Raw genomic sequence first — 18,351 nt, forward strand, 5'->3', positions numbered from 1 at the left:
TCATACGATATTCCTTTAATTGGAACGACTTAACGCTTCTCCCGACTTAATTGCTTCTCCCAACAGGTAGGCAAGATATCCTGCAGTACCATCATCAAATCAAAGGCGGTGAGTGTTGAATTTTCATATTTTCCATTTGCACCCATGTTTGGAACTGCCCCGTTCTGCAGAATTGTGAATGCCACCAATTAGCAGGTCCTGCTTCCAAAAAAATAGAAAAAAGGCGAGACAATATGTTCAGCTGAGCTCAAACAACTGCAGGCTAAATCTAAATCCTTGCCGTCGAATAAAAAAAGTTGAAAGGACGAGGATGGAGGGGAGGATTCCGAAGTCGGGGGTCTAACATTCCGGATGTGCTGCCTGTTGGTCGTCGAAAAACTAGCGAACTTTGCAGACAGAACAATGCCCTTCGGATTCCGAGTTGAGTGGAATTTTAGGTCTAAATCCGGCAGGGTCATAAAAAGTGCTTATTACATTATCACCTCAAGCGTGGCTGAGCTGGCTGTGGGCAGTGCCACCGCGCCCACCCACCCGCACACACTGGCCCGTCCACAAAACGCAATTCACTCTCCCTCTCAGTCCCTTTGTGTACTCTTTCCTCCTTTGAAAGGGTTTTACGACTTGTGCATCCCTTACGAAAAGTTGTGTGTAGAAGAATGCAGATATATTACTTTTATCATAGATCTACAGTTGTTCTGTCAATAGAACTATAGAACTCCAAATAGAATTTCTATCTTATTGTTGTTTATCAGAAATTACAATATCTAGAAATGTAGCAAACATTTTAATGATCTGATTAGGAAACATTCTTTAAGCACTGTGGGTTTCATTTTGATTTTGATAATCCTATCATATTTGGCAACTTAACGTGTGGCTCCTGAGATATCTAGTCAGATAATAGGCCTCCATTACACACACATTTTAAATTTAATCAATACAAGTACTTTATAAAAATAATTTTATAGTCTGCTAGGGTATTCTGGAGTTCAGTGCCCGCAGCTGGTGCCCCTTTTCTCGGTTTTTGTTGGCTGTTTGGGGGCTTTATTATGGCCCTGGCAGCTGCGTTTTTCAATTTTCGCTTTTTTAGGCCTGCGGACTCTCACCTGAGCCCGGTGAGCCTGAGCCTTGAGCCGATTTGTTTCGGTTCGGTTCGGTTTGGTTTGCTTTTATTTTGGTTGAGTTCGGTTCGCAGTCACTTATTGGCAAATGTTTCGTAGCTGAAAAAAGGAGGAAAAATCTGGGGGGAAACGGGGCGGTATCTGGTGCAGAAATGCGAAAAATGTGTAAATTTTCGCCCGCTTTTATTTCTCGCATTTGGCCCCGGATGATGTGTAGCGGCTGATCCGCTTTGGCAGCGCTCCCAGGTTCGAGTTCATTCAATTTGGATTAAGTCGTTCGTGTTGATTAACAAAATTGACTTTTTTCCTGACTTCTCTCGCCGCCGCGCCGAGTTCAAAGCAATCGATTTCGATTTGGGATCGATGGAGCAGGCGCAGCTGTAAACCATTTAGTCGACTGCCACGGAGGCGTTTAGCAAAATATTCAATCAATTTGGATGGACAATAAATCAACGGGAAATCAAGAGCGTCTCAATTTCTCCCGGGCAGATATGCGTCATAACAATAAAAAATTTCCTATTTCCCATTTTCCGCCTTCCCCCCGACGGGCGATGTGCGGCAAATAAACAAGACAAGGCGACAGGCCATAATATATCATGGCCCCAAGGCGCTTGACGACACACACGAAGATGGAGAGTCAGCTTCGAAGGACACTGATGCGTAATGGTCGCCAGGGGGATGACATCGATCCGAGGAGCTCCATCTTCTTAACGGCAAATCAATGACATATAGTTACGGCAAATGCGAATGCCCACCGGGGTCGTATGGACGGACAAAAGCAGATCGGAATAAAGTAATAACCCGGCTAATAGATAATAGCATATGTCGGCGAGCAAGGAGCCTTTGCCGTTGCCATTACCTGCCGCTAATTGTCGGACAAACTTGGCCTGTCGCCGCCTAAACCAATTAAAGGCAAACAAATGCTGCCGGAGCGCTAAAAGCCCTCAATCCCGATTCCACGGGAATCCCGAGAGCCAGCCATCCCAGACCAACCATCCCAGCCGCAATGTAAGTGCGGCTCATAATTTATTTCGATTACGCCGCAGCACGCAATTTGCGCCGGGCACATCCTTTTCGAGCACACGGACACGCACAGGAAGTGAGATATCCAGGAGCCACGAGCAGTTTCCGTTTCCGCTTGGTTTGCCCTTATCCAGCGCTGATGCTGCGAAAATCCACTAAGCAACAATTAAATCACAGACTCCTGAGAGCAACTCGGGGAGATAGAAGCGGAGAATGCAGGAGAAACAATGTGAGAGAAGTGGCCACGTACAGTCGGACTCCAGTGAAGCGAACATATACTAATAATAAGAGAAATATTTACTTTAAATTCTATGGAAGTCAGAATAATTCTCTAAATAATATCTTTGACATTTCTGATATAACCAGGCTAAAAATGATTATAATTATCTATTGGATTCCTCGAGGTTCACTTTAAACCCCAGTTATATCTCCAAAATGTGATAATTTATTTGTATTTATCCCCGTTTTTATTATGCAACATAGAAGTTCGAGTTACAAGAGTCCGACTGTACAGCTCGAATGACTCAAAGGCATCAATTTGAGGATTGGAGGACTGAAACAAAGACAAAGGCTACCTGAAGTGAATCATTCACAGGCAGGTAACAAAGGCCGCCATGAATTACCATTAGCTGACTAATCGGGCCTCCAACTCCACTCCATCCAGTCCACTCCAATCCAAGACCTGAATCGATTCCGCTTTAAGCGTTTGCTCTTTACGCTTAGAAGTTATAAATATTTATGGCGCACATAATGCAGCGCGTTGAGCTCGGCCAATAATTTCTCCGCTTACAGCTCTGCGATATCTGGGTTCCCAGATCCCCGGCTAAATGTACGGATATATGTGTGTGTGTTCTCCAGATGCAGCGGAGCGAGCATTTTCCACTGAAGGATTTATGCTCGCTGACATGCAACTTAAAAGCAAGGACAACAGATACCAGAAGGAGCGGCAAACTTTCCTTATGCGGGATACTTTTCTCGTGCAGGCGGAACAACAATTGGGGAAGCTGGATGCTGAGCGCACGGATTAGGCCACCATGAGAATGGCTGGGAGTCTGCAGCCGAAAGGAGCTGAAATTTATGTGACTTTTGCATGTGGAGGCTGCCTCAGCATCTAGAGCCAGGATGTGGCTCGCACTGGCTAGACATTAGTACAATTTCCGGTCCAGGCCACAAAATATTCAATAATATATTAAAGATATAGCCAGCAACCCGAAAGAGATATCACACAAAGGAGGGGATGTCCAGGGGGCTTGGTGCCTTTCAAATCGGCAGATACAGGCGCACCAGCAGGCACGAATTCGACAACTCAACTGAAGCGTAGCAGGCAGGATAAATCTAAATAAGACGTGCTTCTACTCTGGCCCGGTATGGTATGGTGTATGGTATGGTAGGAAATGGCATCCCCTCCCTCTCTGCGGCATGGAAGTTGCAGCAGAGCAGCCAGAGAATTTGTGCAATGAAGTGCAAGTGAACTTAAAGCGACTAAAGATAGTCCCAACTACCTGACCACACGACTGCCGTATGAGAGATGAGCCCGTGAGGCAAATGGATGTGCGGATTGCAGGCACGAAACTAAAGAATTTATAATGTAGTAAATATTCTTGTATATTTTCATACGATGTTCAGAAACAAATAATTGTTTCATGTTCAGAAAAAGTAAAAAAAAAGTACCTTTATAATTTACGACTTATTAGTAATCAAAGCTAGTAATCACAAATGAAGGAAAAAAGCATAGGAAATATAATGGAGTCTTAAAGACCTGTTGTAGTGAGAATCTCTATAAAATGAGTATCAAAATTACAAACGACAATTAAATAAACAAATTGTTTTGCTACAGCTCACGAACTCACACTGCCACAAACTACCTCAAAACAAAACGGAAGCGCCACTCGATTCCCTGTAGCGGAAGTGGATATGGGATATGGAAACCGGGGGAGTGCGAACCGGCTTTATGGTATGAGGGCTGTTCAATAAATTTCAGCACTCTTAAATTGCCAATGCGATGCAGTGGCATGCACCAATGTCGGAGTTGGTAGTCAGTAGCCAGCACCCAGTTCTCAGTGGTCAGTAGTCAGTAGTCATGGGTCCACCGGTGAAATTGATAATCAATCAAATGCGCCGCTGACGCAGCCAGGCACTTAATCACTGTCTGGTTATCCTTTTTGTTTCGCTGGCTTAACTTTTATCAATTACGCCTTTTTGCGACTGACAGAGATGAATCACGGAATATCAGCAATGCATCGAGTCGGCGGCTGGCTCTTTATTAATTCAATTAACGTTGCGATGGTAATTGGTGTGGAATTAGCCGGCGACTCAAGTCAAAAGCCGGCGAATCAGGTGGATCAGCCGTCTTTTGTGGGTGCTCAGGTGCGACAAAAAACCGCAGAGGAAATTTCAAGTTTCCTGTCAAGTGCACAAATGCAATTTTCATGTATCTGTTTGCAACGAACTAGGCAACAACTGGGCTCTTGAGGCATTGTGCAATTAATAAAATGTCCGAGTGAATTGAGAGCAACCGCAGCCGGAGATGTCCGAGAAATCTGCAGCCCTTTCTCCGCTTTTCCCTCTCGAAATTGTCTGTTGACATGTGGTCGAGAAAAGTGCAAGTTCAATCAGCAGCTACAAACTGCCGTCGAGAGTCAACAATCGAGAGTGGAGACCGCAGCAGGGTGTCGCCTCTGCCTGATTCAATTACACAAAAGCCCCTAATCAAAGCAAAGGAAATTTGCTTCTATAATTTGGCTCGCATAAATCAGAAACAGACATGGTTAGTCAGCAGTTCAACCACTTGATACCCTGGACTAAAGTGGTTTGGTGAATTGCAGGAGGCACTGATATGCCTCAATGTAGAGGAGCTGCTCCGAATTATGAGAATTCCAGAGTTTGAGGCAAAGACAAAGACAAACACGGCCACCAGCACAAAGGCTGCCCCCAGACAGGAGTCAAATAATTAATGGCCAGCCAGGGAAGAGATGGCAAACAAACAAGCTTAAAACGAGCAAAAACTCAACTGAAACGAAGCGAAACCAGAAAAAATCTCGAGAGGAAGGTCAACTCGAAAGCGATGTTTCGAATGCACTTTCTTGTTGAAGAGAGTTTTGTTGTTTTAGGACTAGCTGTATAGTAATTTATTATATTTATTTTAATCAGTTATTTATTGGTGTTAAATATTTTTTCAAATATAAAGAGTTTAATAATAAGTTTTTTTATATGTATAGAAATCTAAAAACTTCTTTAAAAATCGTTCTTTTAACTTATTTGGAGGATTAAATCAAGATTAGATCTCCTCGAAATATATATGGTAAATAAGAACTTTATTCTTAAGAAAAATCATGTTTAAATTAGCATACCTTTTGCAAGGGTATCGAGAAAAAACACGCCAAACGGATTTGCATGAGCCAAACGCGGAGTTTGGCGGGAAAAAGGATGCTGTTGGATGGTTGGAGGATTGGAGGATCATGTGTGTGGGACTGGCGGCCTCGTCGGTTGCCTTGGATGCCGTCAGTAGCTTGTTATGCACTGTCCTCTCCAGTGCTCCCGTGGTTGTCTAGACTTTAAGTTGGCTAATAGCCGACACTGATGCTTTTTATTCTGTTGTTTTTTTTTCGGTTGCCACGAGTATGATATGGTATGTGGACTCGGGCTCTTTGGTCAGAAAGCCAGAAATTTGTAGTAAACCGAATTTGTGCTCTTGTATTACTTATTTGGTCCATTATTTGGCTTGGCTTTCGCTTTTATTTGACTTTGGCCTTTTGTGCGAAGCTTTTTGTGGCCCCAAAAACGAACCCTCTGCACTTGATAATGAAATACATAAGCGTGGCTTCTGTGCGAGTGGGTGAAAATCCGTGGGCATAAGGCTTATAACACACACAGGACACAGGACACGGGACACAGGACAACAACGGAAGCAACAGGAAAAGGACTTTATACTGGCTCTGGGGTTCGAGAACTGAACACTGAAACTCGCAGCGAGAAATCATAAATTAATCCGATTTAAGCAGCTCAGTAGCTTATTTTTATGCCAACCAACTCCGAACCACCAGTTTTTGTTGTTTGATGAAAGCGCTTGGCGGGAGGAGGGGTAGTTGATTCCTGCCCATGTCATGTGTTGCATCTTGATGAGTTGCGGCAGCATTTAAAGGAGACCAATTTGTTTGGCAGTGGCTCAAGAGCCAGGAAGCTGACATGATTGGATGCTGACGATGACTGAGATGATGATTCGTTGTCAAGGTACAGGAGCTGGAGCTCTCGAGTGCCAGTGCTCAGTTTTGCAGAGTGCCGGAGTGACGGAGTTCATTCGAGTTCGTCGGGGTTTAGTTCCGCTGCGGAGCTTGTGTCCTGGCAACTAAGGAGCTCAGCCTCGGCACAGGGAGAAAATTAACATGGCATTCTTTTGAACGTTGCATCTTATCATATATCGTTGAAGCATGTCTTTATTATATACACTTTTTACAAATTGAAGTATTGTAAATATTATGTTACAGAAAGCTTGAAAAACAAGCTACGTGCATCTCAGGTATTTAATAAAAAAAGCTGTTTCCCCGAAAGGCGCTTCCCTACCTTAAACAAATAGTTTAAAATCATTTTCATACCCGAAAACTATTTTTCTCACATTTTTGAGATGTTTGAGAACACATAGCCAAAGTTTTTAACGACTTTGGAGGGTGTTATAATTTTTTCCCGTGTGCCTCATTACGAGCAAAGTTTTTACGCAAAATCCTGCGGCGGAGGATGCGGCTTAAGTGCGCCATTCCAAATTCAATTGGGCTTGAAGTGTTTGAAAGGCAAAAGGCAGCCAGCCAGGAGATGTCGCACCGCCGTGAGGCAGCTCAACTCATCTCATCATCTCTGGACCAGGACGACTGGTTGGATTTATGGATGGGGAATAAAAACCAGAGAATGGCTAACAAAACGATTGGGATTTGTCTGGCTTTGTTTTTCGTTGTGTAATCCATAAATATTTCCATTTCAAATTGCGTTATGCATGGCTGTGTGATTTTCGCATAAATTCCAAAACAAATTTGCTCAGTCAATTTTTCACCTCCATTAAATGCGTGTCCAGTTGCACTTTTGGCCAACATGGTTTTTAGTGGCTGCATTGACGGCTATAATTGCAAAAGTGCTTCACATTATCCCATTTAAATTAATCGAAACAGCTCAATTCCATGATAATCCCTACTTACTATATTGTGTTTTATTTATTCTTTGTTTTAAATAGCTCGCTGCAGCTCGGAAAAGAGAGAAGCCGCATAGCATTGACACAAATCCACAGCTGTTTAAATAGAAATTGCGCATTTAGCGCTGGCCACGCCCCCTCCGACAGACCGTCCACACCGCCCACTCGAAGCCAAAAACAAACAGATAAAAAGAGCGCACAGAATTCGTGTTATTTCTGGGCGAACAAAAATATTTACAGATTGTTATGGGGGGCAAGAGCAAACGTACGGGGAACTTTGTGCCAAATATCAAGCTCCGAATCAATAATTCCAAATTATTTGGGCAATGTTTTGGGCTCCCCAGCAATAATAAGGCAATTCTCTTTATGACAAGAACAATAAGAATTCCACTGACTTTAGCTACTGATTAGACTCGCTCACAAAAACAAGGGCCGTTATCAGAATTTGAGTCATAAACGAAATCGCTATGGGTTCCGTCAGTTGCTCTCGCTATATATGATTCATGATTCGCTTCATTGCAAAGTCTCAGGAATTTCATTTCTGTATTATTAACTAAAATATTAGCTCAGCAAAGGCAGTTTTTGTTTGCGATATTATCATTAGATTAGATAGAAAAGTTTATATTCTAGCTAAAAACTTTTTTATAAACGGAAACTGCAGCCATTAGATTCCCATTAATTAGTTACAGCCTTACAGTTGCGAATCGCACTGCACATCAATTGAAAACTAGTCGTATACATCTATTCCTTCGACATTTTCGCGCCGCTAGCGCTCATAAAGTTGTCAAAATGATTTAGCAAATTTTGTTTTGCGTGTCGCCACAAATGTAAAATGTTTCGAGATCTGTTATGAATGTTTAACAAATTTTTAGTTGGGTTTCTGTCTGTCTGTTTGTGTGGGTTTATCTGCCGGAGAGTATGTATGTATGCTGGCATTAATATGGCAAGAGGAAATTTGTTGAAAATTGGGAAAAATACGGCTTTTATTTGCTTTGGGTAACGTGCGCAAAAATCGCACTGAAAGCGACCACAAAAAGTGAAACTTATATCCACGGATTTATTTTTAACAAACAAAAAAAAATACATACGAAAAAAACCAGCGAACACTTAAATACATAAATAAATTAACTGCCCAACTAATATTCGTTTTTCGCGTTTGTTGCCAGCGTAAATTTAATTTCATTTTTCGAAGAGTGTTGCCGAACACACAAATTCCATTTGTCAATCGCCCGATAAGCGAATTGTTTCTGATTTTCTGGCATGTTGGGAAATGGAAATATTCTAGGGGGAGAACCCCTTCACTTACCTTTTGCACCAGCAGGGGCTGGGCGAAGTCCGTGCCCCCCTGAAGGCGGAATCCCCAGGGTTGGGCGTCGAAACGTGACAATTTGACTTGCAGCAGCTGTGGTTGGGCCATCTTCTTTTAGCGCTGACTGTAAGTAAAACGAATAGAGCAGAGGGTGGGTGGGTTGGTTAGTAATAATGACGATAACATGGCGTATACTTGATATCACGTAGGCGACTAATTAATGAAATCAAAACCCCGACGCAGACGAAACCAGGAAAAGCAACTATGACACACAGACGGCGGTGGATTGCTCCTTTTTGGCCACTAATAAAGACATTATTCAGGCATGTCCAGGCTAATCCTGCCAGCAGTCAGACGGCTCCTGCCATCACACATCGCCCCTCCTCCCAAATCATACAGAGTCCTCCCCGAAAAAGGAGTCCTGCCCCAAATTTCCGCCACCCACAACCGGTTGCCAGATGCAGCTGCATGCGGAAAAGCTGCTGCGTCGTTTTGTGTGCCAAACTGAGCCAACATATTCGGCTGACTGAATGCAGCAGGCAGCCAGAAAAGTGCTTTGGAGGTGGGATTGAACTCGGGCATATCCTGGGAACTTTAAAAGGCGGCAGGAGGAGCGATGAAATGTGGAGGAAATGCTTGGCAGAGTTCTAAAGGTTGTTTTCTTAATTTTTCATAGCATTCTTTAAGACAGATTTCAATGAAAAAATTGGCAAATCCTCATTTCAGTTAAAAAATTTTTTTTTAATTTTAATAAAATAAATACTACTAATTTGAGTACCCAATTTTTCGTAGTAAATCGCTATTAACAAATTATTTTAAATAAATGTTATTTATATTTAACTGTTTAATTGTATTTGCTTTCAAAATTTTGTTATTTCTTGTAGTATCTTTTGTTTTATTTCAAACTGAAAGATACATTTTTGAGAATCATATCTCATTCAAAGAATCTTATCATATCCCATTTGTCTCTCCCTATACAGGGTGCTGAACATAAAACGAGTTAAACTTTGTTAGATATCGCCTTTTTTTGCACACACAGAAACTCACACCCCGGAAAGGGGACTTGGAATAGGACTAGGACTGCGAAGGACCCTCTTCCACTATCCTCATCCCCCTCCCTCGTCCTCAGCCACAGTGAGTGCTGTAAGTAAGCGCACCCCAAAACGGCACATGGAGCCGTGTTGTAAGTGTGGCTTACACGGGTTCCCGTCTTTCTTTACGTCCTTGCTGCTGCTGCTCCATGTCCTGCCGCACTTTTTTCCCGTCATAGCTTTGTAATTTGTACGTGCGTTGGAAAAGGGGTGAGCGGGGGGTAGGGGAAAATGGGAAAGTGGGCGGTGGATGGGTGTCTGTTGATTTAGTTTGCTGCATAACAATTTTGCTGAGTGTTGTGTTTTTTATTAGCAAAGACACATTTGCCCTGTGTTCGTTCGTTCGTTTGGTCGTCGGTAGGTCGGTCTCTTTCACTCCGCATCTGGCCCTCTCTTTCCCACGGTAGACACTTAAAGTGGAAGTAACTACATTAAGCTATTAAAACGACAGCAGCTGCCGAGTGGAGGAGGTGGAGAACCTGGGATATCCGCACACATATGGAAAAGAGACATTTTAGCACACACAGCAGTTTAATTAACGTTAAGTGCGGGTGGTAATGGCTCCATCTCGAGTCCAGGTTCCAGGTTTCCGGCTCGAATTCCTGCCGAGAACCAAGAACCAAGAGCACAGGCCGTAACACGTTGACGGCATTTGCATGTAAATACTTTGTACGCCATGAAGTTGGGCCATTAGACGCCCCGGCAAACCAACTGCACATGCACGGGAATAATTTAATTAAAATATTAAATAAATGCCGAGTGGATAGGAGGTGCGGGGGAGGAGAGTACGGATACGGAGGCCAACTCTTCCACGGATTCAAAGTGCCAGACTGAAAGAGGCTAAAAGCGCAACAACACGAAAACGCAAACACGAACGCGTCTCTCCAGTTCCGGGGGATATATATTTGTAGAAGGGAGAGAATGAAGGGGGAAAATGGGAGTTCTTTGGCCAAAGGAGTCGTTTGGAGTCCTGGCTAATTACTGGCTCAAATGCTCTTGCCACGAGGATGCTCTGTGGCTGACAAAATGTCATCGACGATTTAGCACACTGCGAGATTTAACATAGTAATTTTGATTATTAAGAAAATCTTAAACAGTCCATTTAATTTTCTCATGAGGATTTTCTATGTATTTTATTAAATTTGGAAGTTTAAAAACTATAATACTAAGAACTAATTTTGAGACTTCCTTTTACACGATATCTTTAATTTAATAATTGTGAATAATAATTATGATTTTAAAAATTTGTGTTTGATCTCTATAAATTATTTATATAATATTTTCAATTCCATATTGACTTTATAAAATTACTAAAAAATTCTTCAATAATCTTCCTAGTTCTGGAGTTTCAGAAATACTTAAAAAAATCTCTATGGCTTAATCGCACAAAATTGATTAATTTTAAAAGCCAGCATCACTTTTACTTTCCTTAGTTTACTTATCGGTTTGACAAACATCCCTCTCAGAACTTCCAAACCCTTTTCTCCGACGACAAGAGGAGCAGCAAACAAATGATGAAATTTGTTTGGCCCCGGATTAGGCTACTCCTTCTTCTTCTCAACTCGAAACCCTTCCGCATTCCTATACATTTATCCCGTCAGTGGGCCTGACCCACTTTTGCGACTTCAAGTCGGCCTTGGGCAAACTGCGGCGCAAACTTTCCATATGCAAGCAATTTGTAAACAAATTATTTGATCCTCAAACAGGCAAGTTGCTCCAGCTCCAGCAACTTATCAACTTGACGCCGCACAAACAACAACGGGCGGCAACAAATCCAAACTTGGTCAACCATGTATCATTAACAAAGTTGTCCAGTTGGCAATCCCATTGCAGCTTTATGACTAATAACCGAATGCCAGTGGTGTTTCGAAAGGGGTGGTTCGAGAGAGGGGGTCGGAAAAGTCGGGGGAACACGTAGCGGCGTAGTCCGTTTCCGGGTACAGTGAAACATCGATTTTGAGCCGTTGCTGCTGTGGGGCAGTGTCAAAAAACGAGTTATCGCTAATAACTTTTACACACACAATTGGCAAATTACAGTTTATTTATGTGTAGTCCCCTTTATGCAGCTAAACCCCTTTGCAATCCCCCTTTCGAAACCCCCACCCCTGAAAATGCAGTTTGCATTTGATTCGGGGTGAGAGCAACAAATCAATTTGCATGCGGTAATTCCAAAGATTTATTGCCAACGAGCCGAGGGCGTGGTATACTGTGTGTTTTGGTATGCAAAAACTGTAAAATATCCGAAAATTTATAAAAGTTCTTGTGTGTGCGGCGCAAAGGGCGAATTGTAAGCCGATTTCCTGTCACTGAGTGAAGCTGCATAATGGAAGCTCATGAGTTGCCATTACCAGCGAGGAATCAAATTGATTTCCGAGCACACAGCATCATTAGCAGTTGGTGGCCCCGTCGCCCCGCCATAAAAGCCAGAATAATAACAGGGAGATGGAGTAGAAAACAGACAAAGGGGAAAAAACGGCGAAATCGAAACCAAACTGGAACCATCAGCAGTCAAAGTCGATGGCGATGATGGTGGTAGAGATGATGATGATGCTGCCTGCCACTGATGATGTCATGGTGGGTTCTGAAAAGTGTGGGCCAAAAAAAGCGGGAACGAAAAGCGGGAGAAGGCGGTTTTTGGGGTCGACAATTCGATTTGGCCATTTCGCACGCTGCTTTACAGTACACTGAGAGAAAATCTTTATCTAAAATGGTTACTATCCAGAAGGTAAAATTATAAAAAAAAGTTTCTACAAAATATACTCGTTTTTAAGTCAGCAAAATAGTTTTAATTTTTCAAAAAAATAGATGAGGCCCTTGAATTTTTTTACGAAAAGGAAGACCGATTAAATCTTAACCCTTTTCAGAAATATAATCTCTCAGGTAAACAAAATATATATCTATTTAAACCCAATTCCACACCTTCTATAAATCAATCTCCAATTTAATAAATAAACATTTATTATATTTTTACAACTGTTCCTATTTCTCCACGATTTTCCCTCCGTGTAGCTCCAATCGAAATTAGAATCGCTTTCGAAACATAGAGTCTGGTATGGTGTTTATTCTGGAATATCTGTTTATCAAACGGAACAGCTTCAATCTGTAATGAGCCAACTAATTACGTGCTGCAGACTCTAAACAAATCGGGTATTGGGCAAACATTGTGCATTTGGCTAGCTGGCCATTTCAACACATTAATAAACTGCATAAGGGCACAGCTCATTAAAAGCCACTCGAGTGAGGCAGCAACAACAACAGCAACAGCTTTTCCATTTCCCATTTTCCTTCTTCCCATTTACCATATACCATTTGACTGCCGGCTGTCAAGTGGTCGAGGCCCCAAGAAAACTACTTCAAAGATCTTGTTGGTGCTGCTGCGGCTTCTACTGCTGCTGCTGCTTCTGGTGGCTCTTTGGGCCAAACAAAAGTGAAGCCGGAGCGACATATTCACCCACTAACTGGCAGAAGTTGGTTGAAATTAGGAGTGGAAAAACGCAGTCAGCAGTCGGGGAATAACAAGCCATGCAAATGCCATGCCACATATCCATATGTGTGGCAAAGTGCTCTGCAGCCTGGGTTTCGGGGTTTCTCGGGGTTTTGGGGAACTAGTGAACGCGTTGATTTCGCATTTATGCAAATTTCACGTACACTTCAAACTGCTCAACGTTTTTTCGTCTTTATTTTTTTTGTAGCTCCCCCGCTTGTTGCCTCTTCAAGTTCTTCTCTTCACTTTTTATTTTTGTTGTTTGGCTTTTTTCGCAGACGCGCTTTTGTTGGCCTGGCCGAAAACTAAACTTTGGCTGCTGCTGAGTGAAACTGAAGTTGCCGGTGGGGAAATGTTGGGGGAAGGCAGGGGGTGTTTTCAATGGCGAGTCGTAGAAATTCCGCCTGGGGGCGAGTGATTTTTGAATACCGTTCAGACAGCGCTAAGCTGGGGCATATGGAATTAACGGGGTGATTGGGATAGAGATCATGACAAGCTTGTCGTCTTTGAGTAGACAGCCTCAAAAACTTTTAGTAACTTATAGGAACCTTTCATAGTTTATGAATTTAAATATTTTATTTAAACTAAGTTTAGTCTTCCTCATTTTGTTATCAATTTAACATTAATTACTGGCACAAAGTAGTAGGTTTTATAATTTCCAACATTTGTAATAAAATGTTCTAGCTCTATTGGCATATTTAACAATCTTAACATCAAGACTATATTATGTTATATTGTGTTAAATCGATTTAAATTGTTATATTCTAATGGTTAATGGTTTGGGGTGCTATTGTCGTCCAAAATGTTGTGAAAACCCAATTTTTTTTCATCTTAAAACTTAAGTTTCGGAGTAAAATGTTTTTTTTTGTTCGAAAGATTGGTATACTAGTACCATGATATTTTGTCTCCAAAGGGTATTCCCCAAGTCGCTTTACCCCTTGACTTTCCTAAGCTTCCTGCACTGATGCAATGTGACTTGACGTGACGTCATGTGTGCGCTCGTGCTTGCGGCTAACAGGACATGTTTTTCCTCCCGCTGCCGCCTGGAAGCCCCCTCCCCCCGGGAAAACCACCCCCCTTGCCCCACGTGATCCCCCGCTGATGACGACGACGCTGTTGCTCTTCAGTCTGTCTAATGCAATGCGCGTGCTAAATGGGCGTAACTCAACGGCTCGACGACTCGACTTTTTTCTTTTTTCATGTTTTCCCACTCTATTTTTTTCCTTTTTGTATTTTTCGCGGCGCTTATCAAGCGCTGAAAGCTAAAAAAGTTTTTCACTCGCAATCACACTCACACCAGCACACGTCTGCAACTGTCAGTGCATCAAAACACTTGAGTATTTGAAAAAAAAGAGAAGAAGAACGAAGGAAAAATAGGGGAAAAACAACAAGGGAAAAGTTTTTCTTTTTGTGCTGCGTGTGTGCTTGTATGATATTTTTAATATTTTGCACTAGGCGCAGTGGCAAAAACAAAAAGCGAGAGAAAAGCTGACAAAAGTGACACTTTGCATGCATTCTTGTCGTTTCTTTTGTGATTATTTTCTTCGCTTTTCAAGTGCGAGAGAGAGTGGAAATGGAAAATGGAGAGCAGTCAGAGAGGCAAAAATGCAAGTGACATTGAATGTGGCAATTTTCGCCGCCAGCCATGGAAAGCTCTACTGCTCAGATACAGAGTAAAGATTGCAGATAAAAATAAAAATAAAGATACTGATACGATTGATATTGCACTTTTTAGGTGGCCATAAGTTCATTTCTACAATTGAATCCGTTTTCGGCATTCCTTTAATAACCCAAAAAACTGCAGAGACTGCCATTATTTTACTCCACTATATATGTATAACCCCTATAAACATACCTACATACGCGACTGTTATCGACATATTTTTTCTCAATTGGCAATTTCAAATATTTGCCTGTAATTGCATAAATTTTCACAAATAAAATATGTAAATTCTACAGAAACAAAGATTCAAACATATAGCATTCCCCGGCGAATTCGGTACAGTTTATGCGGCAATTTGATTGCTTGTATATGGTATATGGAATTATTATGGCTGTGCACAAAATTGATTAATATTTCGCGCATATTTTCTATGAGAAATGTGAAATTCAATGCGAATGCAAATTTTAATCGGAGATGCATAGTTCGTCGGTCGATACAGTATGCCGAAAATGCAATTTCCATGCGTTCACCTATTTTCACCGGGTCGGAGGAATTTCGAGTAAATCAACATGGACAAAAGCAAAATGTGACAGGTAAATATTTATTAAACTGTGTGTGTCAAAAAAGCGGCATTTAAAGCTGAAAGCTAAAGAGCTACAGATACAGATACATTTCCAGGAAGCTGAAAGATACATATTCTCGCTTTTTCCCATCTCCATGTCGATAAGTAAACGGATTTAAAAACTGCCTGATAAATGCCACCATTAATAATGGAAAATATCACATTATTTGCCAGCATAAAATGTAATTAAATATAATAGAAAACCATCAAAAAAGCAAATCCCATAAATTAAACTCTCTGCACTCTCGGCTTTGGCGATTGAACAAATAGATGGCGAAAAAACGAATGCAATGGAAAAAAAGTGTGCTGGGAAAATAATACAATTTTAAATCTGTCACTGGAATAGTTAATGCCATATTAGTTGTTCTGAGCTAATAAAGCGTAATTATCAACGCATTTATTTAATTAGCCGCACAAAGTGCATAGAACAAAGCCCCTCAATCAGTCGCCCTTCCCATTTGTCTACAAATTGTGTGGCATATATAATGACAATTTAATAGGCTTGTCAATCTGCTGCTGTTTGTGCGGTAATTTAATTTAATCCCTGCCTAAAAATCTGGGATTTCTAAACCGAAAAGGTTGCTAGGGAAAGGGAATCTGAAGTCTGTTTAAGGTTTTTATATTTTTATTTTCACTAACCATCCATAGCTCGTTCTACTTATCCAATCGACCAAACTTATTATGCAGTCAACAAGATTATCGGACTGAAAACTGAATAACAGACGGACAGCGAATGGATTTGCCATTTGATTTAACATTAATGAACAAAATGCAATTAATTGAAAACTATTTTCATTCTGTCTCTTTGTTTTTTTGTTTTTTCTTGTTTGTAATTACCTTTTGTGCATAATTGGTGGGCTTTAATGGGTTAACAAAATGCGATTAAGCGAAATGCAATTGTGAAATGCAAATTTGCCTCTTTTCGAATGATGATTGTTGGGGGGATATGCTCTAGTCAGTTGGGCTAATGACAGGCGGCAGATTGAAACTGGCCGATAAGGTCGGCCCAAAAGGACGTGCGGCCATAATTCTCCATCAAAATGGGAGTCTTCAGAAGGAGGAGCACCCCATCCACTTGTTGCTACAACTGCCTCTTCTGTGCTGTGACAGTTTACAAAGTGCTGCAATTAGAGTTGACAAAGTGCCCGACTTCTGGGCTCCCGGTTCCCTCCTCTTCCAGAACTCCCGACATTGTGCGAACACCCGAATGAATTTGTTGAAACATCTTCCCCCTGTTTGGATATGAATTAATCAAAGACTAAATAAAATGCTTAGCATTTGCATTTTAGCCCCCCGTTTGTTTCAACAAACAATTTGTCAGCCTTCGTAATGGACAGAAGCAAGTGTCAGCGTCTTCTTCGGATTCTTTTAAAAATACATCAAAAATACATATTTCTTGCCCCCGCAGAAAAATGCCAAGGAAACTATTTCGGACGCACACGGCTGTTGTTTCTATTTTATTTTATTTTATTTGCTGTTTCCTAGGGGGTAATTGGAGCTGCATTGGTCAGCCGGGGGTTAAGGTAAAGTAATTTTTATTGAGATGCCGTATGCTTTCGCTTTCGCCAATCACATTTTTGATATAATATTTGTGACTTTGGCATTGACGTCCGTCTGCAGGGGCTGTCGATCGAAATAGACTTGGCGCAGAAATGGCCCTCGGAAAAAATAAATAGAAGAAATATCTCAGTGGGCGGAAGGCCAGCGTTTTGAACTACTTATTTTTCCAAGGAAAACCCACGGAATGTCTCTTTTCAAAAATTCCCGATTCCGAATCCGAATCCAATCGCCCGTTTAAGCGTTGCCAAATGTCGGGCAATTAATTCTGGATCCCAACAAAAAACAAGAAAAAAGAGAGATGCACGTAAATGCTTTTCTGATTTATGAGCGCGCGCCGCACGAGATTTTATAATTTGTTCAACGTAACGTGCATGGCCAAAATAAATATTTTCCCTTCGTTAAATTCATAAACAAAATAAACTCCGGAATGATGCGGGTTTTCCCTGGCTTCGCACTCCCCACCTCCCCACTTAACCCTATGCCATCCCATAGTGCCGACTCAATCGCAATCTCTCGATGGGTTTTTGTGGCTTTTGCCGAGGCGATGAAACCAAAAATTGTTTGCCAGTCACGTTTGTGGTGCAGAAAGAGCAGTGCCAGTGGCTCCCCTCTCCTCTGAAAAGGGGGGTTAACAAGGGGTACTATACTATAACAGTCGAGTTGAGTCTGCACTTCTTCGTCGTCGTGGAAGATTTCGCGTCTGTGGGCGTTTATTTTCAACGCACTGCGGTTATGTAATTGCGAGGCGTCAGATACGTGATTACTTTTAGTCAAATTGCCGCTCGAATATTGTGTAATTTCGCTGCCTCCTTCACTTGCCATTTTATATCTGCGATATCCGAAAGTGTGCCATCGGAGTTGTTGGCCACCGGGGAAAGTGATAAACCCGTTGGCAGAAGTTAAGGTCAGGGTTGCAGATCGAAGTGCTTTTCAAGTGGGAGCCATTCGAATGTTACATTGGAACATTTACGCACTTAAACTTTAACTCATTTAATTAGTGAAGTTGAGGTACTTAACTAACTTGCACTCATTTATTTGGGGATTGTTTCCAACGAATCAACTACCTAACTTTTCAAGGAAAGTTTAGAATTTTAAATACCCAACAATTTGACTTAACCATCCAGCATTTGAATGCGGATACAGTTCAAGATCAAAGCGAAAGAGGTCACATCTCATAAATACACCTTTTATATACCTTTCTCAGGGAAGCAACCCATTAAGGTATTCAAAAATATTCTTAAATCATTATCTTTGCTCTGGTTTCGCGATGTTTCGCCTTCTTTTTTGCAGTGAATGACATACGAA

At 41.7% G+C, this 18,351-nt stretch overlaps 1 protein-coding gene across 21 annotated transcripts in view; it reads right to left on the reverse strand.

The window, feature by feature from the left end:
- The window catches only part of Zasp52 (Z band alternatively spliced PDZ-motif protein 52), a 56,861-nt gene that overhangs the window by 34,250 nt on the left and 4,260 nt on the right, over positions 1 to 18,351 (reverse strand). For all 21 annotated transcript variants that reach the window (XM_070212818.1, XM_070212823.1, XM_070212815.1 and 18 more), the window contains exon 2: positions 8,624 to 8,750. In XM_070212818.1, the coding sequence (XP_070068919.1) occupies positions 8,624 to 8,734 (111 nt within the window). In that variant the 5' untranslated portion in view covers positions 8,735 to 8,750. The remainder of the gene's footprint in view (positions 1 to 8,623; positions 8,751 to 18,351) is intronic.

Source organism: Drosophila takahashii, chromosome 2R (assembly GCF_030179915.1).
Source record: "Drosophila takahashii strain IR98-3 E-12201 chromosome 2R, DtakHiC1v2, whole genome shotgun sequence".
In the NCBI taxonomy this organism is placed as follows: Eukaryota; Metazoa; Arthropoda; class Insecta; order Diptera; family Drosophilidae; genus Drosophila; species Drosophila takahashii.